Source organism: Chrysemys picta, chromosome 1 (assembly GCF_011386835.1).
Source record: "Chrysemys picta bellii isolate R12L10 chromosome 1, ASM1138683v2, whole genome shotgun sequence".
In the NCBI taxonomy this organism is placed as follows: domain Eukaryota; kingdom Metazoa; phylum Chordata; order Testudines; family Emydidae; genus Chrysemys; species Chrysemys picta.
In genome coordinates, this window is record NC_088791.1 from 140,385,950 (window position 1) to 140,410,954 (window position 25,005).

Here is a 25,005-nt window from a genome sequence, read left to right on the forward strand (position 1 = left end):
GCTAGAAAACCACTATGGGTGTAGTGAGGCGTTTGGAAGGAAAGGAAAGGTGGCACGCACTCTGTCAAGGTGCCACCAATTGGAACCACTTGGCTGGTTTCCAAACCGTTCTACATCGTAAGACAAGCCTTTCATCTGCTCAAACACTGCTGGCCCATCTCAACATGCACAGCTTCCAAAACACTCCCATGAGTCCCCACTGGCAAAACTCCCATACACATCGCCCAACCTCACCCCCAGAATCTTCCCCTGCTGGAAAGCTGGAGTACTTTGGAGTTAATCCCTTAACCTGGGTTGCTCTGCTTTTGGGTTTGCTTGAGAGCAACATGATAAGCTTCCTCCAAAGCAAGACCTGATCACACTGTTACTGCAGCGCTCCTAGCCCTGCTGACCTGGGAAAGTGAGAGACCAGGTGTGCACTGAGGAACATGATGACCATCTGTCATGTGTAGCAGAATGGAAGAGTTCATGCTGCTTAGTCACCCACAGCAATCCCTGCAGCACAGCATTCCATACAGTAAATTGCTGTAAAATAAAGTAAAATAGCTTGAAAAATATTCCCTTGATTTTTTTCACTTTAGATGGAAAATGGCTTTTAAAAAAAAATAGATTTTGTGTGTGGAAAAAAATTACTTTTCTTCAAAGTCTGGGGGAGGGGGAATCCATTTTTGGAGGTGGGGCAGTGTTCCTGGAAAAAATTCAACAAGAATGAAAAAAAATAATTTAAATATTTATCAGGAAAAAAAATCATTGCATGATCTGTTCTGTTCAATACTGACTCAGAAAAAAGAGCATCTTCTAATTGCATCATTAGCATAACTTCCTGAAGAACCATGGATTCTTCTTGGAGGTCTGTGATCTAAACACTGACCAGGCTTGTCCCTGTTGAGCTTGAGGGATCTCACATGAATTCAACCCTAAAAGGGCATAGATTCCATAAAACCACCGAGGTTAATTTAATGTTTTCTGCTTGATTCCCTAGAGCTATCCGCTATCCCTGATGATATTTTAGCCACTCCCACTGGTGAGTCCCCTATAACTTGAGTTTCTCCTTAAAATTTACTCTTTCATTCTGCAATTTATTTACCTTTTCACCACAAACAGCCATTTTCTTGCACCTTTGAGGAACAGCCTAACATCATAGAACTTGAAGCAAATGAAAAGTCCTACAACCAGGGGGCCTGGGAATCCATGCACCTGGATTTTGTGCTCATCTGGAGGTTCAGTTTTACACATGGATTGCTGGCGACCCAATGTTTTCTACAGGGAAAAAAAAGGCATTTACTAGACTTTCTATTAGAGAAGAAATCCCACAGGTTTCAGGAGAGGCTTGCAGTGATTTTGCAAAAATTCCTCACTGTTTCCAGTATACCTACCTATTAGGTCCCATTTTCCTTCTACCCAGCCTTCTGGTGTAGGATTGTTGCCTACGGGGCTTTGTCCACTCTACTTTAAAATGTCTCAAATGCTGGACCTTCCACAACTCCCCATGGGTGTCTATTCCACAGCCCAATATTCCTCAGTGTCACAACTAGCTAGAGTGAGTTCACTGAAACCAGATGTTATCAGAGGGCTTTCTTCTTATTACTTATGCTTGGTTTCCTTAGGTGCCAGTAACCTTTTCTCTGAGCAAGTCACCATAGCACTGACAGGTGAGTCCTTTTTACTTTAAATGTACTGTTGTCATTGTTTGCTTTATTTTCCTTGTCTCTAAAAACTACTTTTGCAGCTTCAAAGGAACAGCCTAATATCATAGGCATTAGGTGTGGGGAGAGACCACATCTTTTCCTCCTTGCTTCAGCTACTGCAGCACTCTACCTTAGAGGCCTTCTCCTGTACCCTTTGAAGTCAATGGCAAAACTCCCACTGACTTCAGAGGGAGCAGGATTGCTCCCTAGAATGGTGATTCTCAAACAGTGGCCAGGGGACCACCAGTTGCCCAGGCAGGCTCTTCTGTGGTTGCCTAGGGGACTGATATACTGGGAGGGGAGTTGGGTCAAGGAGAAGATATCTGATGAAGTGAAAATCTTGGAAATGACTTCTCCACAGCTAGTTCTCTAGGTATTTCTCCATCCCACATGAAAATGACTCAAACGGTTGAGGCTTCTGCCACTTTCCATGGTGAGAATGTATTCTATAAGCTAATGCACCTCACTGCTTTTGTTTGCCCTTGTATCCTGACATTGTCTTGCTATGCATTATGAATTAGATGCCTTCAGTTCTCTGACTTCTCGGCAACACTTTCATTTGGGGAGGACATTTTTCTCTAGACCTGTAAATAACCACTGTTCATTGCAAAGTCATGTCCATTTTTTAGAATAACTTCACTTTGTTCTCATTATCCATTATATCACAAATAATTCCATCTCTAATTAGTCCATTTGTTAATTGTTCAAATGTACATGACTTTGCTTTATTACATAGGCCTGTTATTTAATGACCAATGGTCTTACTTGGCAGCTAGTTTCTAGTAAAGAAAGCATGCCCTTCCCAATGACGCTCTTTCATAGTCCACATTATACTAGATATTTCCGAATGGCTGTGACTAGCTGTTTGCAATCCCCATTACAAACCCCTTGCAGTGAATTGAGGTCTCCAAGGCTCCTGCAACTGCCAAGTGTAGCATGTGGAGGTTTCTTCCCTCCAATTACTGGGCAGTGTAAATTGCTTCCAAGAACTTTTGAAGCACTGCCGCCTCCCCTTTCGGTTTTCTGCCAGGCTTCCTCCAAGACTGAGGGGTTCAGCTGGCTTCATTTGCTGTGTTCTTATGTTTCATCCCTTTCTCTGTATCTTGACTGCAAGCTATTTGTGACAAGGACTGCCTTGCTATGTGTTTGTACACTGTCTAGCACAGGGGTAGGCAACCTATGGCAGGCATGCCAAAGGCGGCACACGAGCTGATTTTCAGTGGCACTCACACTGCCCGGGTCCTGGTCACCAGTCAAGGGGGCTCTGTATTTTAATTTAATTTTAAATGAAACTTCTTAAACATTTTAGAAACCTTATTTAGTTTACATACAACAATAGTTTAGTTATATATTATAGACTTATAGAAAGAGACCTTCTAAAAACATTAAAATGTATTACTGGCACGCAAAACCTTAGAGTGAATAAATGAAGACTCGGCCCACCACTTCTGAAAGGTTGCAGACCCCTGGTAGCACAATGGGGTCCTGATCTCACTTGGGACCTCTGGGTAGTACAGTAAGACAAACATTAAATCATTTTCATCATGTAATAAAGTTCTGAGGCATAGGAGTACTAGTAAAAAAGCAAACTTTATTTTCTAGCCCTGGTAGCATGACATGGGTCTGGGTTGAAAAAGGTACAGCCCCTTCACATGATATGTGCCAGCAGCTATTTTTACAGGGGGAGGGCAGTGTAGGAGTGTAAGGGTCTGGAAGGGAGGTCAAGTGTCTTGTAGGGAGGGAACAGCTGTTCAGAGTGGGTAAGGGAGCTTTGTTGCAAAGGGTTGGAGATGGTGAATCTGAAGACCGAGTAATGTAATAGTTATCCTTTGAGATGAAGTAGAAATAGGTTATTATTGAAATAGGATTGTTCCAGGCCATCTGCACTTGTATCATTCTCCATTTCATAAATTCCAAGGCCAGAAGGGACCATTATGTTCATCCATCTTGTGATCACTTTTACTACAGGTTTTTCTGCTGTGACAGTGAAGCCTGGATTGTGCCCTAGTGTCCATGGAGGTAATATACGGGGACCTGGTCGGCACAGGGGACCCCCACGACGTGGGCGTCCAAATCATGACTCATCTGATGAGTCTGGCTCAGATTCGAAGGAAAGCAGGGGCCGGGGTCGCCAGAATCCTTGTTTGGCTGCACCCTGTAGGGGAGATGCAGACTGCAAAGGAAACCTGAAGTGCTGTGCAATTGAACGGTGTGGGCAAAAGTGTGTAAAACCTCTCATTAGAAAGCCCAGCTGGCAACATAAGAAAACACCCTGAAGATTCCATCATTAATTGTCTTGGTTCTTGTGGGGGATGAATCAGATGTTCCTCTAGCAGGTGTACAATTAAAAAAAACCCAGCATTTTAAAAACATTTTCCAAGTTGTGTGTCCATGTGTTGTTTTGAGTGACTTCACACAGTCTCTGGAGGCCGAAGTTCTCTCTTTAGCCCCAGATTGGATGCAGAATGGGCATGGCAGTGCCTGCTACGAGGGGACTGAAGGCAATCAGTGGATTGTGTGGTGGGTTTGTTTTGTAATTTAGACACCTGTTCAACCAAGAGCCTGAGACCCACTACCTCATTTCACATCAGGCAAGAATGACTTCTGGTCATTTCCATCTTGGGCCAGATTGGAATCAGTAGTCCATAGATTAAAAATTCTGAATCCTATTCCTCAGGGACTTGGACCAACTAGTCCTCACTCTGAGAACGGTTATAACTCAGATAATCTTGGGCTAAATGATTTCTTTCTTCAAATCAGCAGTCACAAAAGGGGTTAAACATAGCTCAAACAAAGTTTTCAGCAGATTGTTCCAAGTACCCCAGATGCAGAGAAGACATACAAGGTAGCCTATACTATCCTAAAAGAGCAGCCCTACTCAGCCAGCTAGCAGAATGGAAGGATATACACACTAGCAGCACTAACATATGCCCAGACAGTAGGGGGCAATGGTGAAAATACATCACTCCCTGCATCTCATGCCCTTAGATTCAGCTCTTGTTACAATGAATAAAGAATCTACACAAGTAGTTCTGACCTATTTCAAACATTAGAGGGCAGCAGTGCACACAGCTGAGTTTTCTTCAATGCAGCCATAATATTTCGAAGTTGTCTGAATAATTATCATTTGCTTTGTTTAATTTGTGGTATGTCCCTTCACTCTGTGGAATGACCAGTTTCCCACAAAACATCCGTTCTGCTGTGGAGGTTCAGAAGGATTAGGGTGAATGAAAAAAATTATTAAATTAATATTTTAAAAAACTATTTATGGTTCCAATTTATTAACACAAAGTTATAGTAAAAGGTTACAAATAAGGGGGAAGGCCAACCTGGCACAAAATGCTAGCAGCATGGTGAATCTGATTCTTAGCATCCAGCAGAAAGCTGAACATAGAAGAGCTATGTAGTGTAAACAGTGCATGTCACACACATTAATTTCATTATGGTATATTTATTATTTAAACAGAGATTACTGCAGACATGGGGAAACAAAACTTACCAACTCTGAGCATTTTCAGATACAACGAATGCACATCGCCTCTGACACAGATCTAACGGGCCCAGTCATGCTCATCCTTCAACACTGACCTATATAGTCCATCACCAATTCAGTTAATCCAGGCTGCTGCACAGCTCCAGCCACCTCTTCTGTCTTTTCAGATGATCACCCTCTTCATGATGATAATTAACAACTTTCATCCAATTTGCTCAGAGTGAGGTTGGCAAATGTTATTGTCCCCATTTTATAGACTGGGAATCAGAGCAGGCAAGGGCCTGAATTTCATAGAGTTGCCAACTTTGATTGCAGAAAACCAAACATCGTTGCCCTCCCCTTCCCCCGAGACCCCACCCCTGCCCTTCTCTGAGGCCCCACTTCTGCTCACTCCATCCCCCCTCCCTTGGTCACTCGCTCTTCCTCCCCCCCTCACTTGCTTGCTCTTTTTCACTTGGTTGGGGCCAGGGGTTGGGGTATGGGAGGGAGTGCAGGCTCCAGGAGGGAGTTTGGGTGTGATAGTGGGCTCAGAGCTGGGGCACGGGGTTGGGGCGCAGGAGGGCTCCAGGTGGTACTTACTTCAGGCAGCTCCCGAAAGCGGTTAGCATGTCTCTCTGGTTCCTAGGCGGAGGGACAGCCAGGCGGCTCTGCACACTGTCCCCGTACACAGGTGCCACCCCCACAGCTCCCATTGGCTGCGATTTCCAGCGCATGGGAGCTGTGGAACCGGTGCTCGGAGCCTCCTTGCTGTCCCTGTGCCTAGGAGTGGGAGGGACATGCCGGCCACTTCCGGGAGCCGCGCGGCACCAGGGCAGGCAGGGAGCCTGCCTTAGCCCCTCTGCGCCACTGACTGGACTTTTCAGTGGTGCTGACTGGAGCCGCCATGGTCCCTTTTCGACTGGGCGTTCCGGTAAAAAAAACAGACACCTGGCAGCCCTACTCACAGGTTGAGCTGGAGTTTTTGGAGCTCAGCATCTCTGAAGACAGGGCCAAATTGATTTGCTCAAGGTCATATAGCATGCCTGTGGCAGATCTCCACTCCCAGAAATGACCGTAGAACTCAGAAATCCACACTTGCAGCCCTCCCCTCATCCCCAAACTCTAATCACCAGACAACAGTGGCACTCATTTGGCAGAAATACATGGGTTCTTATCACCTTTAAATCCATCTGCTTACCCCTATAAGACCCGAAGATGATGTCCTCCCAGCATTCCCCTATCCACTCCTGTTCTTTCTCCATTCCCAAAGGGAATGAAAAAACACACCATCTTATCCCCACCCCTCACTCTGTAATGCCTGAGATCCCGCCTACTCTAGGCCTACAGCCTTTGGTCCTGCCTCTCTTCCTGGAGCCACTCTGAACCACATGCCTGCCAGTTCCTGCTCACTCCTGTACTGTTCTCCTAATACAACGTAGCTCCCTCTCTGCTGAGATAGCAGCCAGGAACCAGCAGCAGGGGCAAGCAAGTCATACTAGGTAGAGTTACCATATTTAAATACTGAAAAAAGAGGACACTCCAAGGGGCCCCCGCCCCACCCCAACTCCGCCCCTTCCCCACCCCGGCCCCACCCAACTCCACCCCTTCCCCGCCCCCATTCCAACCCCTTCCCCAAAGTTCCCACCCCAACTCTGCCCCCTCCTCTGAGCACCCCGCATTCCCCCTCCTCCCTCCCGCTCTGATCTTGGTTGGGGGGTTGCTAAGTGCTTCATAAACTGTAAAATGTTTGTAAAACCTACAAAGTGAGGGTGAAACAGAGAAAAGTCTGTGAGCAAAACAAGCTGCCAGTGAGGGAGGCATGGTTATCTATATGAGATATTTTTATTTAAGAATCCATGGTAATACAAATAGTAATGATGATGATAGTGGTAATGCTACAAATAAGCAGTTAAGATTGAGACCTTATTCTAAACAAGAAAATAAATCTAAACCATGGAGAATGCAATGAAAATTAATATTGATTATTAGGCATAATGGTGAGGTAGGAATAGCATCATGGTGGTCAAGGAGAAGGGATTCCGCTAGGGCCAGATAGTAACCATGGTTCTATTTAGTATTTGGGTGAAAGCACATTCACCGCTTAAATACAGTTCTCTGGTTTAGTTATTTGGTACAGTAACTTGCAAACCGTGAAGCCGGTAGCGCTCCGGCAAAAGACGCTCGGGGGACCCCGAATGCGAGTGGCTGCAGCAAAACTAACAATTCGCACCGAGATGATGTCACAGCGGGTGACACCCCCCCCCCAAATTCGGAGAGCCTTAATATAGTTGAAATACACCGAATTGCAGATTTTTGGATGGACAGAATGGAAAAAAAGTAGCTATTTTGCTAAAAATTAAGGACAGCTGTTAGTGTACAGGACTTCTGGCACTGCATTTCTGACTATACCACTGCCTCATTCGGTGACCCTGGGCAAGTCACTAAGGCCTGCTCTACACACAGATTTTGTGCCAGGGTAACTATTTTGGTTAGGGGTATAGTTTTTTTTAAACCAATTTAGTTATCCCAGTACAGCCCCAAGTGTGGATGTAATTCTATACTGGTACAAGCACTTTGATACCAAGTCCATACCAGGAAGTTGTCCCACTTTCATTATACTGGTACTGTTAAAATGAGAGAATTTTCATGCACCACCAAGATCTGTTTCCACCTATTTATGATTTTCCACTTACCGCTTTGTGATGCTCACGCTGAAGGAGCTCTACAAGCATAAAGTATTTTTATGGCTGTGTATCATGAGTGGGGTGCGTGGCTAGGAGCCTGACCTTTGCCTCACCTCACAAGATATGAAGGTGCAAGACCTGGGTAATGTTTTCTCCTGGGTCATGGTTTACAGACAGGGCTAACAGGGCACGCAGCAGCCAGATTGATTTTCACCAGTTCCATTCAGGAAAGTAAATGGAGACACGGGAGGGGGGGAAGAGGGGGATCCTGTCCCGCAGACGCACCCCAACAACATCCTCCAGGCAGCTGAACCCGACTAGCGGCTCCTCTCATACCCCAGGCTCGCCAGCCACCCCGGCCCCTCCAGCTTGCCCCATGACTGGTGCCCGGGGATGGGGGCGCAGCTCCAGCCCCAGGGGGACGCAAATCCGGACAGTGCCGGCTCCCCCAGAGAGCCTCCAGGTGGTACCGCAACGCGCTGGAGTCCACAACCCCCTCGGGGGCGCCCCCCAGCCCGGCGCTGGCTGCCGAGCGGCGCCCAGAGACACCCCCCACCCAAAGGACCGGAGCCCGCGCCCCCCCTCCCCCGAAGGCTTGCTGCCTCACAGGGGCAGGTTGGTCGCGTCGCAGGGGCCTCTGGGAGTTGTAGTTCTCGGCCGCTCCCCTCTCCTGGCTCTCCCTGGAGCGCGAGGCCCAGCCAGACTACAGCCCCTGGCAGGAGCCGAGTGTCGCACCGAGATGATGTCACAGCAGGCGCCCTCCCCCCCCCCCCCCACCCCCCCCCCACCCCAAATTCAGAGAGCCTAGCCTCCCTATTTTCCCGGACATGTTCGGCTTTTTGGCAATTCCCCCCGGACGGGGATTTGAGGACCAAAAAGCCGGATATGTCCGGGAAAATCCGGATGTATGGTAACCCTAATACTAGGAACTCAGGCCTGGTAAATCATGGAAAAAGGCAGGTCAGGAGAGTCCTAGCACAATCTATCAGCTGCCAGAAATGTTTCCTCCCCACAGTGCCTCCCAGTGGCCACCCAAAAGCCTTAGCTATTAACCTGTGCCTGGGTTCCATCCACCAGATGAACAGCCAGTTTTTAAAGGGTTAAAGGCAACTGTTTATGTATAAAATCTTATAACTATAGCTTCCTTTTCACATCTTAGGAATCAGCACAGAGGATTCTGGGGCCTATGTGAGGCTGTGAATAGCTATGAGTGAAGAGTCCCTAAAAGTCTGGAGGAGTTTGGGTTGAACAGCTGTTTGTGACCTGCAGGAAGTCTCATCTTCTTTATATTCCTAGGAACAAAAAGGGAATGGGACTAAAACTCAGGAGCTGCCTTTTTTCCACCTTGTTAATAAATTATAAAACACAAATAGGAATCAAAGTACCACAGAATATAAAATACTCCTAGGAATTTAACAGCCAATATCCTACAAAACTAATCTTAAATGCTATGTAGTTCTAAGACTTAAATGTTTTTGTGATAAAGCTGATGTCACTGGAAGGTGGGTTATGCCTCTTCAGTCTGGATTTATTTGTGCATCATATTCTAAAGAGAAAAAGAAGAAAGGAGGAAAGTTCTACTGAATTACGAATCCCCTCAGTATAAAATAAGAATCAATGTTAGGGTCACAAAGAGATTAATCTATGTATTCAGAGAGCTGTGGATTTCTCAGTCATATCTCTGTTATGGTCCTATTTATTGATTATAGGATGCTCTACAAGGTTTGCAGATACTATGGTGATGGGCACTGTTATAAAAACTTGGCTAGATAGATTATATTTATGTGACTGATTTTGGGTGCCTCCATTCTGAGGTTCCCAATATTGAGGAATCTAATTGCCTCCGTTTGGGACCCAAAATTTTGTGGTCACTTTTGAAAATGTTGGCCTTAATGTCTCATGGAAAGGGGGCAACATGTCCCTTTGGTTAGCACAGAATCCTATAATTTAGGGCTCATGCACAGAGAGGGATTAGGGTATCCTTTGTTCAGGGAATGGTGGGGGAGGACTTCGTGAGTAAGATGGGAAAGAGCATTGGAGGCTAAGGGGCAGAGCAGGATTTACTTACAGGACTGGTCTTCACTTCCCACATTATCCTGGGTGTTGCTGGATCCCTCTGTAACGAGAAAACCAAACAGTCACCTCTCTGGGATTCTCCTCACCAAAGGCTGTAGTGAGAAATTCAAGGTCTGGATCAGCCGAACAGGACACTGTCGTGCCTGGGGAAGTAGGTGGAAATGAGAAGAGGCCTGAGAGGAGACTAGTGTGACCCAAGGGTAGAGGATGGAAAAAGGGGATGCCCCAAAAAAGGCTAGAGAGGATTTTTTAGCTCACAACAGTTATGATTTCCCATCTGCTTGGAAGAAGAAGCCATGCAAGGAGCCAGTTAGGAAGATTCTAACCCATCCAAGGTGCCACAACCTCTGCCTCTCTCTTTCCATCCAACCAGATCAACCTCAGAAGTATAGAGAACCTCAAATTCAGTCCATTGGATCCCAAATAACCTGCAACTAGGGACCATTTATCTGGACCTTGGAGAGTATTCAGGGACAACACCAGAGAAGGAGACCAGAAACCAAAACTCACGTGCTCCCTCAGTCACAGATTCTCCATTCAAACTGGTGCTGGGTTCAGCTGCAGAAAACAAGAACATTTAAATATCAGGAAAATCCATAGGGTCAGTTCCTCACAATGAACCTCTCTACAATTTATTGGGCCACTTTTCTCACTAGCTATGACCTTTCTTCAATTTATAATGAGGTTCTCTGAGGACAATCCAGTGTAAAGTGCTGGACAGAACTGAGGGGCATCAACAGAGCAGTGTGAAAAGCCCAGGACTGGGACATTAGGCATTCTGCATGTCAGAACTATGGTGCATTTGCAGAGTTGCAGGAAGAGCAGGATAGAGTCAGGACTAAAATGGCAGGGATTGCAGCAGGTGAGGGTTGAGGTGCACTGGTAGTACCCTGTGCTTGTGACTCATATGTCTCCTGTAGATATTATCAACATCTAACTTTATGATATGCTGTTAATGAACTGCATTTTTCTGAATCTAAATCAGAATCTTGTGATAAGTTTATAGGTCCTCAGTTCATATGACTATTATTTTTACATATCACATGTATTACTGTAGCACTTAGGAGCCCTGGTCATGCACCAGGATCCCGCTGTGCTAGGCGCTGTACAAACACAAACAAAAAGGTAATCTCTACAATATTTTCCTAAATCACAAATTTTGTGCCCTCTGTATATCTTGAATAAAAATATTGGGGCAAACCCTTCGTTGATGCCCCCTCAGGGCAAGGAAACCTTTGTGGTCTTTTACATTCCAATTGATGCTTATTGATCTTCAAAGAATAAAGGTAGACGGTGCCAGGACATCTGTTATGGGGAATAATTTAGACAGAGACAACTGTAGTTTGCAAACTAAATTAAAATCATGAAAAAAAGACTTCTTACATGTTCCATCCAGCGTATATAGGTCAGTGGAGATGGTCCTGGATTCATCTGTGTAAAGAACATCAGAATTATAGGGAAATGTATGGTTGCATTATTTTAAAGAAAAATTCTTCATAAAACCTCATAGGGCTGCAGGGCAGGATTCAGGAGCATATTGCAGATCTGTTTGGGAAGCCCATGACTAGGGCAGCAAGGAGGCTACAAGGCAAGATTATGGGGCATTAGCAGACTTTGGCAGGGGCAGGACTGAACACCAGTTAGCAGAACCCCCAGAACTCTCTCCCAAAAATATCAGCACCTAGTAACAGGGTTTTCCATGCAAACACTGCCAGTTTGCTATAGCGATCCACAAAGGGAAAAACTGAACTTGTGCCTTTTCTTTCCTTCTCACTGAAACACAAAAAGGGCCTCTACGGTATGTTTTTAGAGAGATTAGGACTCTTTCCCCCCCCCCCCCACTTGTGTTGTTATTAGAAATTCAGGTCCAGTCCAGGCCGGAAGAATCTACGATGATTAGATAATTAGTAAAAATGCAACACAAGAGTCAAGAGACTGAAAGTAGTGCAGCTGAGAGAAGGATTTTTCAGTCAGACAGTTTACAACTTTGATTTTTATTATTTTTGTTTTGGTTAATGTCTATTTAACTCAAATAAGCAGATAACATTCTGGAGAAATGAAGTCTTTGTTAGAGACTGAACAGCCCCTCCAGCTTCCCCTTCTATTATGGTATGGAAAGCCAACAATATACATCTCCTGAGAGCCCCAAGAATTCCTCTAGCCAAACTAGAGGAGATGAAACTTGAATTAATGCTAAGGATATAAAAAGCAAGAAAAAAAAAAAAGAAGACAAACAACCCTTTCAGCCCTCTTTATATCTCATAAATAAAGAAAAAGCTCACAAGCCCAATTTTTAAAGCATCATTTGACACCTTTAAAATTTTCCATCTTAATCTCCTCTCCACGTCACTTTGTGCTGTTGGATTCTAGCAGGTGGCTCTTTTAGGGGAATGAGAGGTACAATGAGCCAGTTGGATAAAGACAATTACATATGGAAAAATAAAACAATGAATGTAAAGGGAACTCACTGGTTGTTCCAGTTGAATAGGCTTCATTTGTGAGGGTGCTGGATTCAACTATGGAAGAAACAACAACAGCATTCTAGGAAAATCAAAAGATCTGTGCAAAGCCTTGAAAACAAAACACAATCCTATGTAAAACGCACATATGTTTCAGGTTTCACTTTGCGGAAAAACTTGGGCCAGACCAGGGGCAAACGGGGGGGGGGGGGGGAAGGTATTCTATTCAAGCCCTGCCCATAATCTGAAACTCTGCCTACTGTCTCAGAGTAAATGGATGTTTGTTTAAAAGATGAGCAACGAGAAAGTTTAAAATGCTGACTTTTAAATTGTCATTATTAGGGGTCAGAGGTGAATGGTAAAATTCACACCATTAAGAGCTATGTGTGTGGCTGTCCAAAGTCTAAAGAAGACAGCACTGTGCACGTTAAAATGATTTTATTAACAACCAGAAAGGCTAGAAGATTTTTTTTTTAATGGAAACAAATCTGCAGAAACTGATGGGGCTATCAGAGAAGTACTGATGCTGGGAGCCACTAAGCAAGCTAATCCCAGAGGCAGATTTAAAAAAAGATTTGGATAAGTTTAATAAGTCATTCTGATTTATGGTCTCGGCTGGAATTTAGTAGTTTTTCATCAGAGCTGTGGAAGAAAGAAGGCTTCAGGGACAGAGGATGCTGTAGGGCTGGACTAAGGGGCACTGGCAGAGCTGTGTGGGGAGCCCGGGACTGATATAGCAAGAGGTGGTGCAGGACAGTAGTGAATTACAATGGCGATACTCGGGGGAGGGAGAACAGGAGTTAATAGGAATAAGGGTCTTTGATAGCAAGAAGAGAAAAGAAGGGAACTGTGATAACAAAGTAACAGAAAAATGCAAGAGTGACTTACAGTACTCACTCCACAGATCTCCACTCCCACTGGTGCTGGATTCCTCTAGAAAAGAAACAACATGGTATATACAACAGGGTATATAGGACAGAGATAGTTGATTTACCCTCAAATTGCTCCAGACATGTAGGTGCCTATGGCCAGCAGATAGTCCTACACATCAATGTAACTAAGTTAGAGAACATACGAATACTGGGAAATACCCAGTTGAGACCCTCTGAAGTAAAGCCCAAAGTTTCTTCCAGAGTAAAGTTGCTCAACTAAAGAAAAAAGAAATTGGTAAATAAATGGGCAGGCATCATCCTGTTGCTATATATAGAGTCATATTCACGAGGATTCTGATGTCTACTGGGGATTTATTAAGATGTTCACAAAACCTGGACACTTCAGGAATGTTACACAAATTGTCTAAAAATGCTGTTTGTTAGTCTGAATTCTTCTCTTTTAAATGTTTTAGCCATTCAGCTAAGGAGCAGAAACAATACCATGAGATGATCAATCACATCTCACAGATAGCTACAAATGGTTCATCTGTCAAGCTATAAAAGCCTTGTATGGCTCGCCACAAAGACATGAAATATGACATGAAAAAATACATGCAATCAAAGGACACTCACTGAACTCTTCTCCAGTCACAAAAGAGGTAGGTTCAGCTAGAGAAAAAGAAACACATCATATGCATATCAGCCAGGAGAGTTGATTAATGACATTCTCTTCCATAGAATTTTTCATAGTTTGGTGGCCTTCGTCATCTGTTTATACTGATGCACTCCAGTGCTACTGGCCATCCAGGAGAGCTTGCAATTGGACCCAGAGTGAGAAGGGGACAGCTGCGGGTTAGGATTTAGGTGCACTAGCACAGCTAGGTAGTAAGTTACAAGGAGTAACAGGAGCAGCTGTGGGTGAAATTGAGGGACATTGGCAGAGGCCTCTGAAGAGCCCAAGGCTTGAATAGCAGGGGGACTGCTGGGCAGAATTGGAGGGTAGTTGCAGAGCTGTGTGGAGAGTCCAGAACTGGAATAGTGAGAGGTGCTGGGCAGGATTTAGGGACACTGGCAGAGTTGTGTGGGTGTCTCAGACTGGAAATAACAGGAGGTATTGTGGCAGGACTGAGAGGCACTGTTAGAGCTGTGTGCATCAGTTCCCACAAAAGGTCCCGTGCAGCACTGCCACCTCAATTGTGAAGAGTAAAGAAATAATGATAGCACAGTAATAGAAAAAACAAAATTAACCTACCAGATCCAGTCTTGTATTCTCCACTCACACTGGTTACAGGGTCCTCTAGAAAAGCAGCATAAAACAACATCCAAATATTGGAAAATTCAAAGAACAAATCAAGTGTCTCAATGAATTTCTCCATGATTAGATTTGGAATGCCAAAAGACAATGCAGATTGAGATTGACTCACCTGTAGCCTGTAAGCTTGAGTCTTCAGTATAAAAAGTAGTTATATCTAGGGAAAGCCAACACAAAAGATCAATTAGTTGCTTTCAAGAAATTTTCTTCTCATTTCTCTGCCTGCTAAGGTTAAAGTGTGGTTAGACTCTGAAAATCACACCTTGGAAAATGACCGTGTGTGAGACTCACATATATTTCCTCTGACTGCGAGAACTGGTTGGGAATTTTTCAGTGTGTAAGAGTTTTTCAGTGGAAAATGCAGATTCATCGAGCAAGAAACTTTTCTCACAAAAGGGATGGCTTCAATAGAACTCTCACTAGGAAAGTTTCACAGGTCCAGGGTGAAATTCCTTGTCAAAGAGGTACCCATCCTCCAATAGTCTGGTGATTATGGCACTCACCAAGCATACAAGTGACATGGGAAAAGCAGGTTTAAGTTCTTGCTGTTTACAGGGAGTGGGGACTTGAACCCAACTTGCCTAACTTATGAGCAAATGCCCTAACAACTGGGCTACAGAGCATATGTAAATAATTGAATATTCATTAGGCCAGAAAGAGTGAGAAACTGACTTGCTAACCTAGGTATTAGGGCACTCTCCTGGGATGTAGGGGACTTATTTTCAAGTCAGCTAACGGAGAGCAGGAACTTGAAGAACCTGGTGGTCCTACGTCCCAAGTGACTGCCACAATTACCTGACTGTTTGGTGGTCTGCCTCTGTTTTCTTGTAAAAAATATAAAAAATCTTGATTCCATCCCACAGCGGAACAGGACGTTTTTGAAATTGCGAGAATTGTCATGGATTGGGAAAAATATTTCCCGCCTAGCTCTGGTCACTTAAGTCTAATGATTTTTTCTACCTGCTCATGCTGCAAACTAGGATCTGGAAATCTAGATGTGTTCTTGCTGCATCATATCTATTATTAGAGGTTCTACAGTCTGAATTTAGCTGAAAATTTGCTGATGATGCATGAAACAGAATGGACTCCAGCCCTCTCTCCCAAAACTGCAGTTTCTCCTGCAGCATTAACCATGGCAAACACTTGTTTCTGTCAATAAAATCAAACTGACTGACTACTTCTCAGTGACTCATTTATTCAACAAACTAAGCCTCTTTGTTCATAAATTGTCCATGAGCAGTTTAGGATTTTCTTAAATATATTCATTATTAGATGAATAATAATAACAATTCATTCTGAAGATTAGTCTCTAGATTTAATATTTGAAATGTAAACTGTGTTGGTTAACTTTCATTGGACACAGAGGTCACATGGCATTATTTCTCTTCTCTGACTGAATGAGTGTAATTCTTAGAATCAATATATTTTGCATATGTTTGCAATTATGAATTTGAATTTTGCTTTCTGTAAATCTTCTCTAATATGCCCTTAAAATTTTCTATTTCCATGAACATGCCTGTTGGATAGCCTTGGAAAGTAAATACAATAGAGGTGTGAACACAGCCAAACAAAATTCCATTTTTTTCACAGTTAATACTGGAGAAAATGTTTTGTCGTATTTGCTCTTATTCTAACAGATGGGACTCAAAATGCACATGGAGCAAGTAAGTTGAGTAACAAGGTGTTATTTATAAAAAGCCACATTTCTAGTGGAACTTTAAGCTGTAGAGCGCACTAAGATAAAACAAAAGGAAAAATTATATATGCTAGCCACTAGTTCAAGGTGCAGTGTAGGGTTGCCAACTTTTTAATCGCACAAAACCGAACTACCCTGCCTCACCCCCTGCTTCACCCCTTCTCCGAGGCCCTGCCCCCGCTTGCTCCATCTTTCCTCCCTCTGTCACTCAGTCTCCCCCACCCACACTCACTTTCACCGGGCTGGGGCAGGGGGTTGGGGTGCAGGGGGGGGGAGGTGAGGGCTCTGTCTGGGGGTGCGGGTTCTGAGGTGGGGCCAGGGATGAGGGGTTTGGCGTGCTGGAGGAGGCTTCAGGCTGTGGGGTGGGGCCGAGGGATTCAGAGTACAGCAGGGAGCTGCGGGTTGAGGCAGGGGGTTGGGGTGCAGGAGGGGTATGGGCTCTGGGCTGGGGATGCGGGATCTGGGGTGGAGCAAGGATGAGGGGTTTGGGATGCAGGAGGGGGTTTTGGGCTGGAGTTGGGGTATGGGGGGATGTGGGCTCTGGGGTGGGGCAAGCGATGAGGGGTATGGGGTGCAAGAGGGGGCTCAGGGCTGGGGGTGTGTGGGGTGCAAGCTCTGGGAGGGAGTTTGGGTGTGGGAGGAGACTCTGGGCTGGGGCAGGGGGTTGGGATGCGGGAGGGGGTTTGGGGTCCTGGTGGTGCTTACTGTGGCTCTCAGGAAGCGGCCGCCAGGTCCCTGCGGCCTCTAGGCACATGGGTGGCCAGGGAGGCTCCATGCGCTGCTCCTACCTTGAGCATGGGAGCTATGGGGGTGGCACCTGCGGGCGCAAGGACAGTGCGCGGAGCCTTCCTGGCTGCCTATGCGCCATGGGGCCACAGGGATCTGGCGGCTGCTTCCAGGAGTCATGCCGAGCCAGGGCAGGTAGAGAGACTGCCTTAGCCCCGGGCCCCCGCTGCACTGCAGACCAGACTTTTAACAGCCCAGTCGGCGGTGCCAACTGGAGTTGCCAGGGTCCCTTTTCGACCGGGTGTTCTGGTTGAAAATCGGACAGCTGGCAACTCTAGCAGTGGGTGTGGTTTCCAGGGAAAGAGGTGGAATCACCATCACTAAATAATGTCAAGTTAATACTTGGTGTTGAACTGTTAGAGATGATTTGGGCATTGAAGCTAGACAAACTTCTGAAGGTTCATTAAAGGAATGGACTCACCCTTTGGCTCTGCCGTTGTCTCCTCAGTGTAAGAAGTGGTGAAGTCTACAGAAACCAACAGCAGATGGTAAAAATTTTGAGGCACATGTGAGGGAAATGAATCTTTTTTTTTTTCTGTTTTTTTCTCAATGGACTGAGTTTGGGAGCACAGAAGTGCAAGAAGATTTCAAATGGTCCTTTTCCTCATGGGGGGATTGGGAGTATTCACTAGTTAATCTTTGTACAGGACTTGTAGTGCTGAATATCGTTAATAGTGGAGTGGTTTAGGGACCATAAGATACTTCCACGAGACTCAATGACTTTCTGAGGTCTCTAGGAAACTAAATCATCTTGTTTTTCAAAAGGAGACGTACCAGCTGTTTCTGCTGTTGCCTCTTCAGTAGAAAATCTGGTGAAATCTAGTGAGATAAAGCAAGAGAGACAGAAAAACGTTAGAAGCATTTGAGGGAAATGACTTGATTACACCATCTTAATCAAACTGTCTTATATCGTAATGGAGTATTAGCAGGGATGAAATTGAAAAAGGGGGAAATGCTGTCTCTGAAAATATTTCCAAACAGTGAATTTCTATTAGACTATGGATCAGTATCCTTAAGGAAAGCTGTGGGAGTTCCATTACTTGAGTCACTTGGGGTACGTCTATACCCAGCCGCTAGTTCGGCGGCTGGCAATCGAACTTCTGGGTTCGACTTATCGCGTCTTGTCTGGACGCGATAAGTCGAACCCGGAAGTGCTCGCCGTCGACTGCGGTACTCCAGCTAGACGAGAGGAGTACCGCGGAATCGACGGGGGAGCCTGCCTGCCGCGTGTGGACCGAGGTAAGATCGAACTAAGGTACTTCGAACTTCAGCTACGTTATTCACGTAGCTGAAGTTGCATACCTTAGTTCGATTTGGGGTGTTAGTGTAGACCAAGCCTTGGACAAGAAAAAGCCATGGATAAGGCTGTGAGTTTGTCATGGAGGTTCACGGAAGTCATGGATTCCGTGATTTTCTGGGACCTCCATGACTCCTGTAGTGGCCGGCGCGGCTGGCCCTGGGGGCTGCCTGAGCAGCTTGGGTGGCCCCCCGGCCAGCTGCTGCTGGGGCAGTCTCAGGCCACCGCGCCCCCCTCACCAGCAGGAGTTTGGGTGTGAGAGGGGGCTCAGGGCTGGGACGTGGGACGGGGTGAGGGCTCTGGGCAGCACTTACTTAGAGGGGCTCCCCGGAAGTGGCGACATCCCTCTTTCTCAGCTCTTAGGCGAGGCGTGGCCAGGCAGCTCTGCACGCTGCCTCTGCCTGCAGGCATCGCCTCCGTAGCTCCCATTGGCTGTAGTTACTGGCCAAAGGGAGCTGCACAGCTGGCGCTCTGGGCGGAGGCAGTGCACAAGAGCTACCTGGCCACGCCTCCGCCTAAATGCTGAGGGAGAGGGATGTTGCCACTTCTGGGGAGGCACAGAGCAAGGTAGGAAGCCTGCCAGCCCCATCCCCCTCCCCCAGTGGTGGTCCCGGGCCATGCGCTGCCACCCCCATTCCCCCAGCGCCAGCAGGGGGTCCAGGGCCGCCCTCTCCAGCACCTGCAGCACCCCCAGGCAACCTCCCGCCCAAGATTTAGTCAGGGATATATAGTACAAGTTATAGACACATCCCGGGCTGTGAATTTTTGTTTACTGCCCGTGACCTGTCCATGACTTTTACTAAAAATACCCGTGACTAAAACATAGTCTTAGCCATGGATAATACAGTGTATGGAACAATCCTGCATTAGCCATGCTGGGGATTGAGAAGATGTGATCCAATACAATACATCTTTTCCTTATCTAATTTTTAAGATATTGTATTGTACCTCATGGTTGTTTGTGAAAGGCTTAGGAATAAGATGGACACCAATCTGAGCAATTTAGAGGATAAATCAAAGAAAAACAAGGCTCACCATTTGTCTGTGATGTTGTTTCCACTATGTAGGAAGTGGTGAAATCTGGGGACACTAATCATAAGAAATGAGGAAACTCTCAGACATGATTGAAACTGTAGGTCATCTTAGGGCTGGGATCTCATTGAATATCACAATGAAGTCAAAAAAGCCTGAGCCATATTTGGATAGGAGACCTCTGAGGGAGCTCATGAGCAAAGGTTGTAGAATTGGGCTTTCTGTGTTTCAACACTTACCCTCCCCACAGACGGGTTGCCAGGATTCTTTCATTAATGTTTATACAGATCTTTGAGGACTTTAAGGTGAACATTTTCCAAAGTGGCTGCTGGTTTTGGATATTGGGTTTTAGAAGCCCTGCAGGAGATACCCAAAAATAGAGGTTCCCAAAACAAGTGGCCACTTTTGAGAATTTGGCTGCAATTGCTGTCTGCTGTTCTGTTCAGTGTCTAAAGCTCTTTGGGTGCTATATATAAAATATGATCTGAAAGTGTGGTTTTACTCTGAAAAGTGACTGTGTAAAAATGGCTGTTCCCTATGTATATTCTGAGTTCTACTTGCTGACTTCAGTGACTAACAGCCAGCCAAGTGGTTCTGCTTCTTTTTACTCCTGTTAGCCCTGAAATGTGAACAGGGGTCAGAGAGAGGGAGCTGGATTCCACTCATCAGTAGAATCGATTATCAAGTTTCATTCAGTTGCACCTGGGCAAGCCCACTGAAGATAAAGAAGTTGTCTTAGTTGTCACTCAGGATAAAAACTGGCCTGCAGAACCTGTATCAACAGGTGATGGTGCATGATCAAGAAAGAACCCTGCTTGACTGCAAACCCAGGCTGAGAAAAGAACTTTTTAACCTGTAAATGGAGACCATTTGATCTGGAGTCACTAAGACATTGACCATGGAGCCCCAAGGTGCCGTTTATTTACAACCACTTTTCAGAGTAGAAATGCATTTTCAGCATGTTAATTACACAAGATTTTAAAAGAGCTCAGTAAAGGCTCCTAGCACCAGAGCCACATTAGTGGTAGGCATGGGAGGAGGTGCACTGCAAGAGTGAAGGCTGGAGATATTATGCTAGCACTGGGCAGGAGCAGCCCTAATGCCTCCTCGAACACCCTTACCAGTCACACTTCCTAGATCTTGAAAGAGGCTATGGCTAGCCCTTCCTTTAGAGCTATTGTCCCTTTGCACATGAGCACAAAGCTGTGCCTCATCCTACACACTCCTCTGAGCCTATCACTTGTACATAAGGAGTTGTGGGTCTGTGCACCCTCCCTGTCCCATTCCAGATCAACCATACCTTATAATGGATTATTAAGGTATTAGAAGGGGGACTCACCAGTAGGACTCGCTGTTGTGTCATCACTGTAAGAAGTGACCATATCTAGGGACAACAACCATACATAATAATTAAACATATTTCATTACACAGTTTGGGGCAATTAATTAATTCCTGTCAATTCTAATCCACACAGCAAGTGGCCTGGCTCTGCAAGACCCCAGTGCCCTATTGTGTCTGAAGGACCCACAGTCTGAGAAGTCCTCTGTCCAGAGAGCCATTGATCACTTGAGGGCTTTTTCCTTGTCCCCACAAATGGCTACATGCCCCCATGTCCATGAGATGTTGAGATCTGCAGAATATTTCTGCAGTTGCACCCTGATATCCTATGGGTTCCCTGCAATAGTGGGAGAAATAATCAGTTTCTATCTGTAGTCTTCCTCACTTAGAAAAGAAAGAGGACTCAGCTACTGATGATGAATAATTCAAAGAGCTTCCCCTCCCCCACTGGCTGGGTTACAGGTGATTGGGGTCTGAGACAGTGGCTGGGGGAATGGAGATTGAAACAGTGTTCTTGGGGCGGAGGCTGTGCTACTGCCAGAGGGCTCTGCCTGCATTGTTTGTTGGATGTGTAATCATTAGAGAATATTGGGATGCAAGCCATATCCAAATATCACCAATTTTTGGATATTATTGCCAAGTGGTCCTTTAGTAATCCTCCTAGGACTTCCTAGCAGAAACAGTCACACAAGAAGAAATGAAGAATTTTTTCATCTGCTAATAGCTGCTTGGCTATTGGTAGCCTCTCACTGGAAAAAAAAAAAAAGCCAACCATAGAGGAATGGTTCAAAAAAGTATGGGAGGATGTGGTTATGGAAACATTAACACACCAATTACATATCCAGCAAAATACACAAGAGGACAGATAGATATTTAAATATTTGGTTACTTTTTATTCAATACTCAAAAGCCCATTCACCTGCAAAAAAACAAAACAAAACAAAACAAAACAGATCTTTCTTTCTTTCTTTCTTTCTTTCTTTCTTTCTTTCTTTCTTTCTTTCATCTACATGGCTAGGATTTGTAAACTTCTTAATGGTTCCCCCCCCCAAAATGTGTTGGATTTTTAGACCATGGGGCCTCACCTCATCTCTTCATATATCCCTGATGTCTCTTTGAAGGCTACCCTGCTTCCCTCCTTGCTCTCACTGTAACCCCACAATAGAGTTGTAGGAGCAGCTCATATGAACAGGGCTGCAGACTCAGGCCAACAAGCTTGATTTCTCTGCTACCATGGCAGAACTCAGCCTTAGGTGACACCAACTGACAACCCCCCTCAACAAACACACACTCTCAGCAGCAGAGAATCCATCTCATTTTAGGAAATGTAATACACATCAGTCAACATAGGTAGGTTGTTATGATTAAACAGCATGTATTTTTTGAAAATGTATGTGATAGAGAATTTAGGAATCATTTTAAAAATGAAGGTAATGAGGGGAAAATTGGATTAGTTATAGCTAAACTACTGTGTCCCTCCTAGGGAACAGCAAATGGGGCCCTTAAAATAAGAGTTGTGGTCTATTGGCCGAGGCACTAGAATAGCAGTCAGAACACCTGGATTCTATTCCTGAGTTGATCACAAATGGACTATGCCTTAACCCCATTAAACCTCAGTTTACCTCTCTGTATAATAGGGACAATTACTTCCCTACCTTTGTAAATTGCTTTGAGAGATAGGTTTATAAAGTGCCAGGTATTGTTGTTAAGTACTAGTGACTGGCACTTTAAATTAGTGGTTTTGTTACTAAATTTCTTAGCCTCCAGAGTATGCATTACAAAGAGGGATCTTTCCCTATGTGATCACACAGTCTCAGTCAAGGTCACATATCATTTAATTTGGCCATGCAGGGGTTAACAGATTCCCTAGATATGCAAAAATAACTTGTCCACAGTTCATACCAAATTATGAGTCAGCAGGAAAGCTACCGTAAAAAAGGGCCTATTATATTGAGCAATACAATAGTTGGGAAACAATATACAAACTGTACACCTTTTTCTGATTCTCTCCATGCCTGTTTCTCCCATTCGCTTTCTTTTTGTGTCCTTTCTCTTTTTGTCTGTCTTTCATGTGTCTCTCCCCCCATCTCTCTCTTTGTGTGTGTGTGTGTGTCTTTATGCCCTTTATATATTTACACAAACACTTCTTCTCTCTGGATCTCTGTCTTTCCCTATGAATTGTGTGTGTATGTGTGTATACACAAGTGCATTTTATATCACTGTCCATTTCTGATTTGGTGGTAGGCTGACACCTATTGAATAGTCAAACATCTGCCTGGGTGAGTGTCTCTATCTGTCTCTCCCTCTGCGTGTCCATCTCTCTACCCCTCTCTGTTTATAAAGCATAAGAGTTACCTGGTATTTCTCTTGGGAAAGCCAGCACCAAAGCTAACAAGGTCGAGGTGAACAGGAACTTCTTCAGCATGGTTAGCAACTTGTGGGAAGTAAAAGCAACAGCAACGGATGAGAGCCAAAGACTGCAGCTAGTATGCAGTTGAGGAGATGTTCTGTCTCTACTTAAAACCTCTGGCCTCGGCAGGTAGCATCATTCCTGTTGGTCAGGGCCCCTCCCCTCCCAATATCAGGAAAGAACCTTAGAGGGAAGTTGAGGGTGGAGGGTCAGCGGGGTATGATAATTGCAGCTTGATGGCAGTAGCATGGGGGAGGGTAACAAAGGATGAGTCAAGGGAGTTCAAGGGAGCCATGCTGTTAAGCACCTTACTCAGTTTGCCTGTGGCAGGAGTGGCTCCTGAAACCACATTCCCACATTTTATGTGCACAGCAGGCAGTGGAAATTCCTGTTTTTCTCCTCAGTCACTGGTTTGCAAATGCAAAGTGGATCCAAGTTAAGTTGGGGGGAGGGTCACTCACTTACATCTTCTGCATTATTATCCCCTTAAGAATTTGCATTCCACCTCTGGGAAAAGGAATGGGGGCACTTTCTGAAATGGAGGATTCTTTAGCTCACACAGGAAAAAACAGAACTGAAGCCCATTAAGGACAGGAATTGGGATACCCCGGGCTGTAGGCTCTTCTGACACTAAGGCCAAAATTTTCAGAAGTGACCATTCATCTTCGATACTTCAATTTTTGGGCACCCCAAAATGACATACCTCAAGTGAGATGCCACTTCTGAAAATTTTGGCCAAACAATTTTAGGCCTAGAACCTGCACTCATTGAATTCAATAGTAAAACTCCTGTTGATTCCACTGGGAACAGGTCATTAAAGTGAAATTCTACTCTTTAAAATTGGCCCCATCTTACTCAGCAGATTTACTCCCTTTGCAGAGTTTGTCTACACTACAGTGCTGCAGTTGCACTGCTGTAGCACTTAGTGAGGATGCTGCTATGCCGATAGGAGAGCTTCTCCTTCTCGTACTACCACTGGCAGTAGCTAGGTCCAGGGGAGAAGCCCCCTCCATCGACATAGTGCTGTCTGTACAGGGAGTTAGGTCAGTATAACTGCATCTCTCAATGTTATACCCACATAAGCTTGTAGTGTAGTCCAGGGCCTAATTAGACTCAGAGCAGCTGACTTTAGTGAAAAGAATAAGATTTTTCAGTTAATTGCTCCTGTTCACTCTGCAGAGCCATCACAACTCAAAGAAGGGAGCTGGGCCCAGATCCCCAAAAGTCTTTAGGTGACTCAATCCTATTGATTTCCATGGGAATTAGGAGTCTATATACTTTTGAGGATCTGAGCCCTGGAGCCTATTCCTTCCTGTGCATCAGCTACACTGTAGTTTGCTAAGTTCCTGTGCAAAGTCATAGGCTGTGTCTACAGTGGGGAATTTTACTATGGTTACCATTCTTGCTAATATTGTTTCTAACTTTGACAAAACTTGTATTTCTTGTATGCCTGTTCTCGGGCTAAACCATGCATCCCATATCTGGTGGGTAACCAATGTGTAGACACTTGCAGGACAGTTTGTATCTGTTTTGCAGGAAGCAGAGTGGGAGCACAGAACTTGTTAATCACAGATACAAAAGTCCCACAGTCCTCCTTCAAACTTTGAAAAAGTTCTGTTTGTTTGGGGTCGTCAGACCAAAACTAGGAGGGAAAGGGACATAAGTCAATACTTATTGTGTCCAAACCACTTACAAAATATTGGACTGGTTTAAACATGAAGGAGGGTGTGGAACTATTTAGGGTGCCAGAAAGGGGGTATAAATAGGAATGAATGGGTTGAATGTGAAAGAAGGGGAACATGTAAGTCCATTTCCTAATAGTGTGGATCTTTTACACTGTGATCTAATCTCCCAAGGAGAGTGGTGAACACTTGAATGATTT

The 25,005-nt window shown here is 45.0% G+C and overlaps 1 protein-coding gene and 1 long non-coding RNA gene across 3 annotated transcripts; one reads left to right on the plus strand and one right to left on the minus strand.

Moving 5' to 3' along the window:
• The first annotated feature begins 874 nt into the window (after positions 1–874).
• Positions 875–4,104, plus strand: LOC112060370 (uncharacterized). Its single transcript, XR_002889675.3, has 3 exons — positions 875–1,024; positions 1,608–1,652; positions 3,657–4,104. It is a non-coding gene; the product is annotated as an uncharacterized LOC112060370 (long non-coding RNA).
• A 2,886-nt stretch (positions 4,105–6,990) lies between these two features.
• LOC112060371 (uncharacterized) lies at positions 6,991–23,306 on the minus strand. 2 transcript variants are annotated; one of them, XM_024110149.3, is made up of 14 exons: positions 23,069–23,302; positions 20,714–20,758; positions 19,378–19,431; positions 17,820–17,864; positions 17,467–17,511; positions 14,676–14,720; positions 14,504–14,548; positions 13,885–13,920; positions 13,268–13,312; positions 12,389–12,436; positions 11,304–11,351; positions 10,431–10,478; positions 9,913–9,960; positions 6,992–9,390 (listed from the first exon to the last, which is right to left on the minus strand). In XM_024110149.3, coding segments are annotated over exons 1-14 (624 nt in total). In that variant the 5' UTR covers positions 23,139–23,302; the 3' UTR covers positions 6,992–9,388. The 2 variants fall into 2 exon arrangements, with proteins under 2 accessions (XP_023965918.2, XP_023965917.2); XM_024110150.3 differs by lacking the exon at positions 19,378–19,431 and having other exon boundaries at positions 6,991–9,390; positions 23,069–23,306.
• Between the last annotated feature and the right edge of the window lie 1,699 nt (positions 23,307–25,005).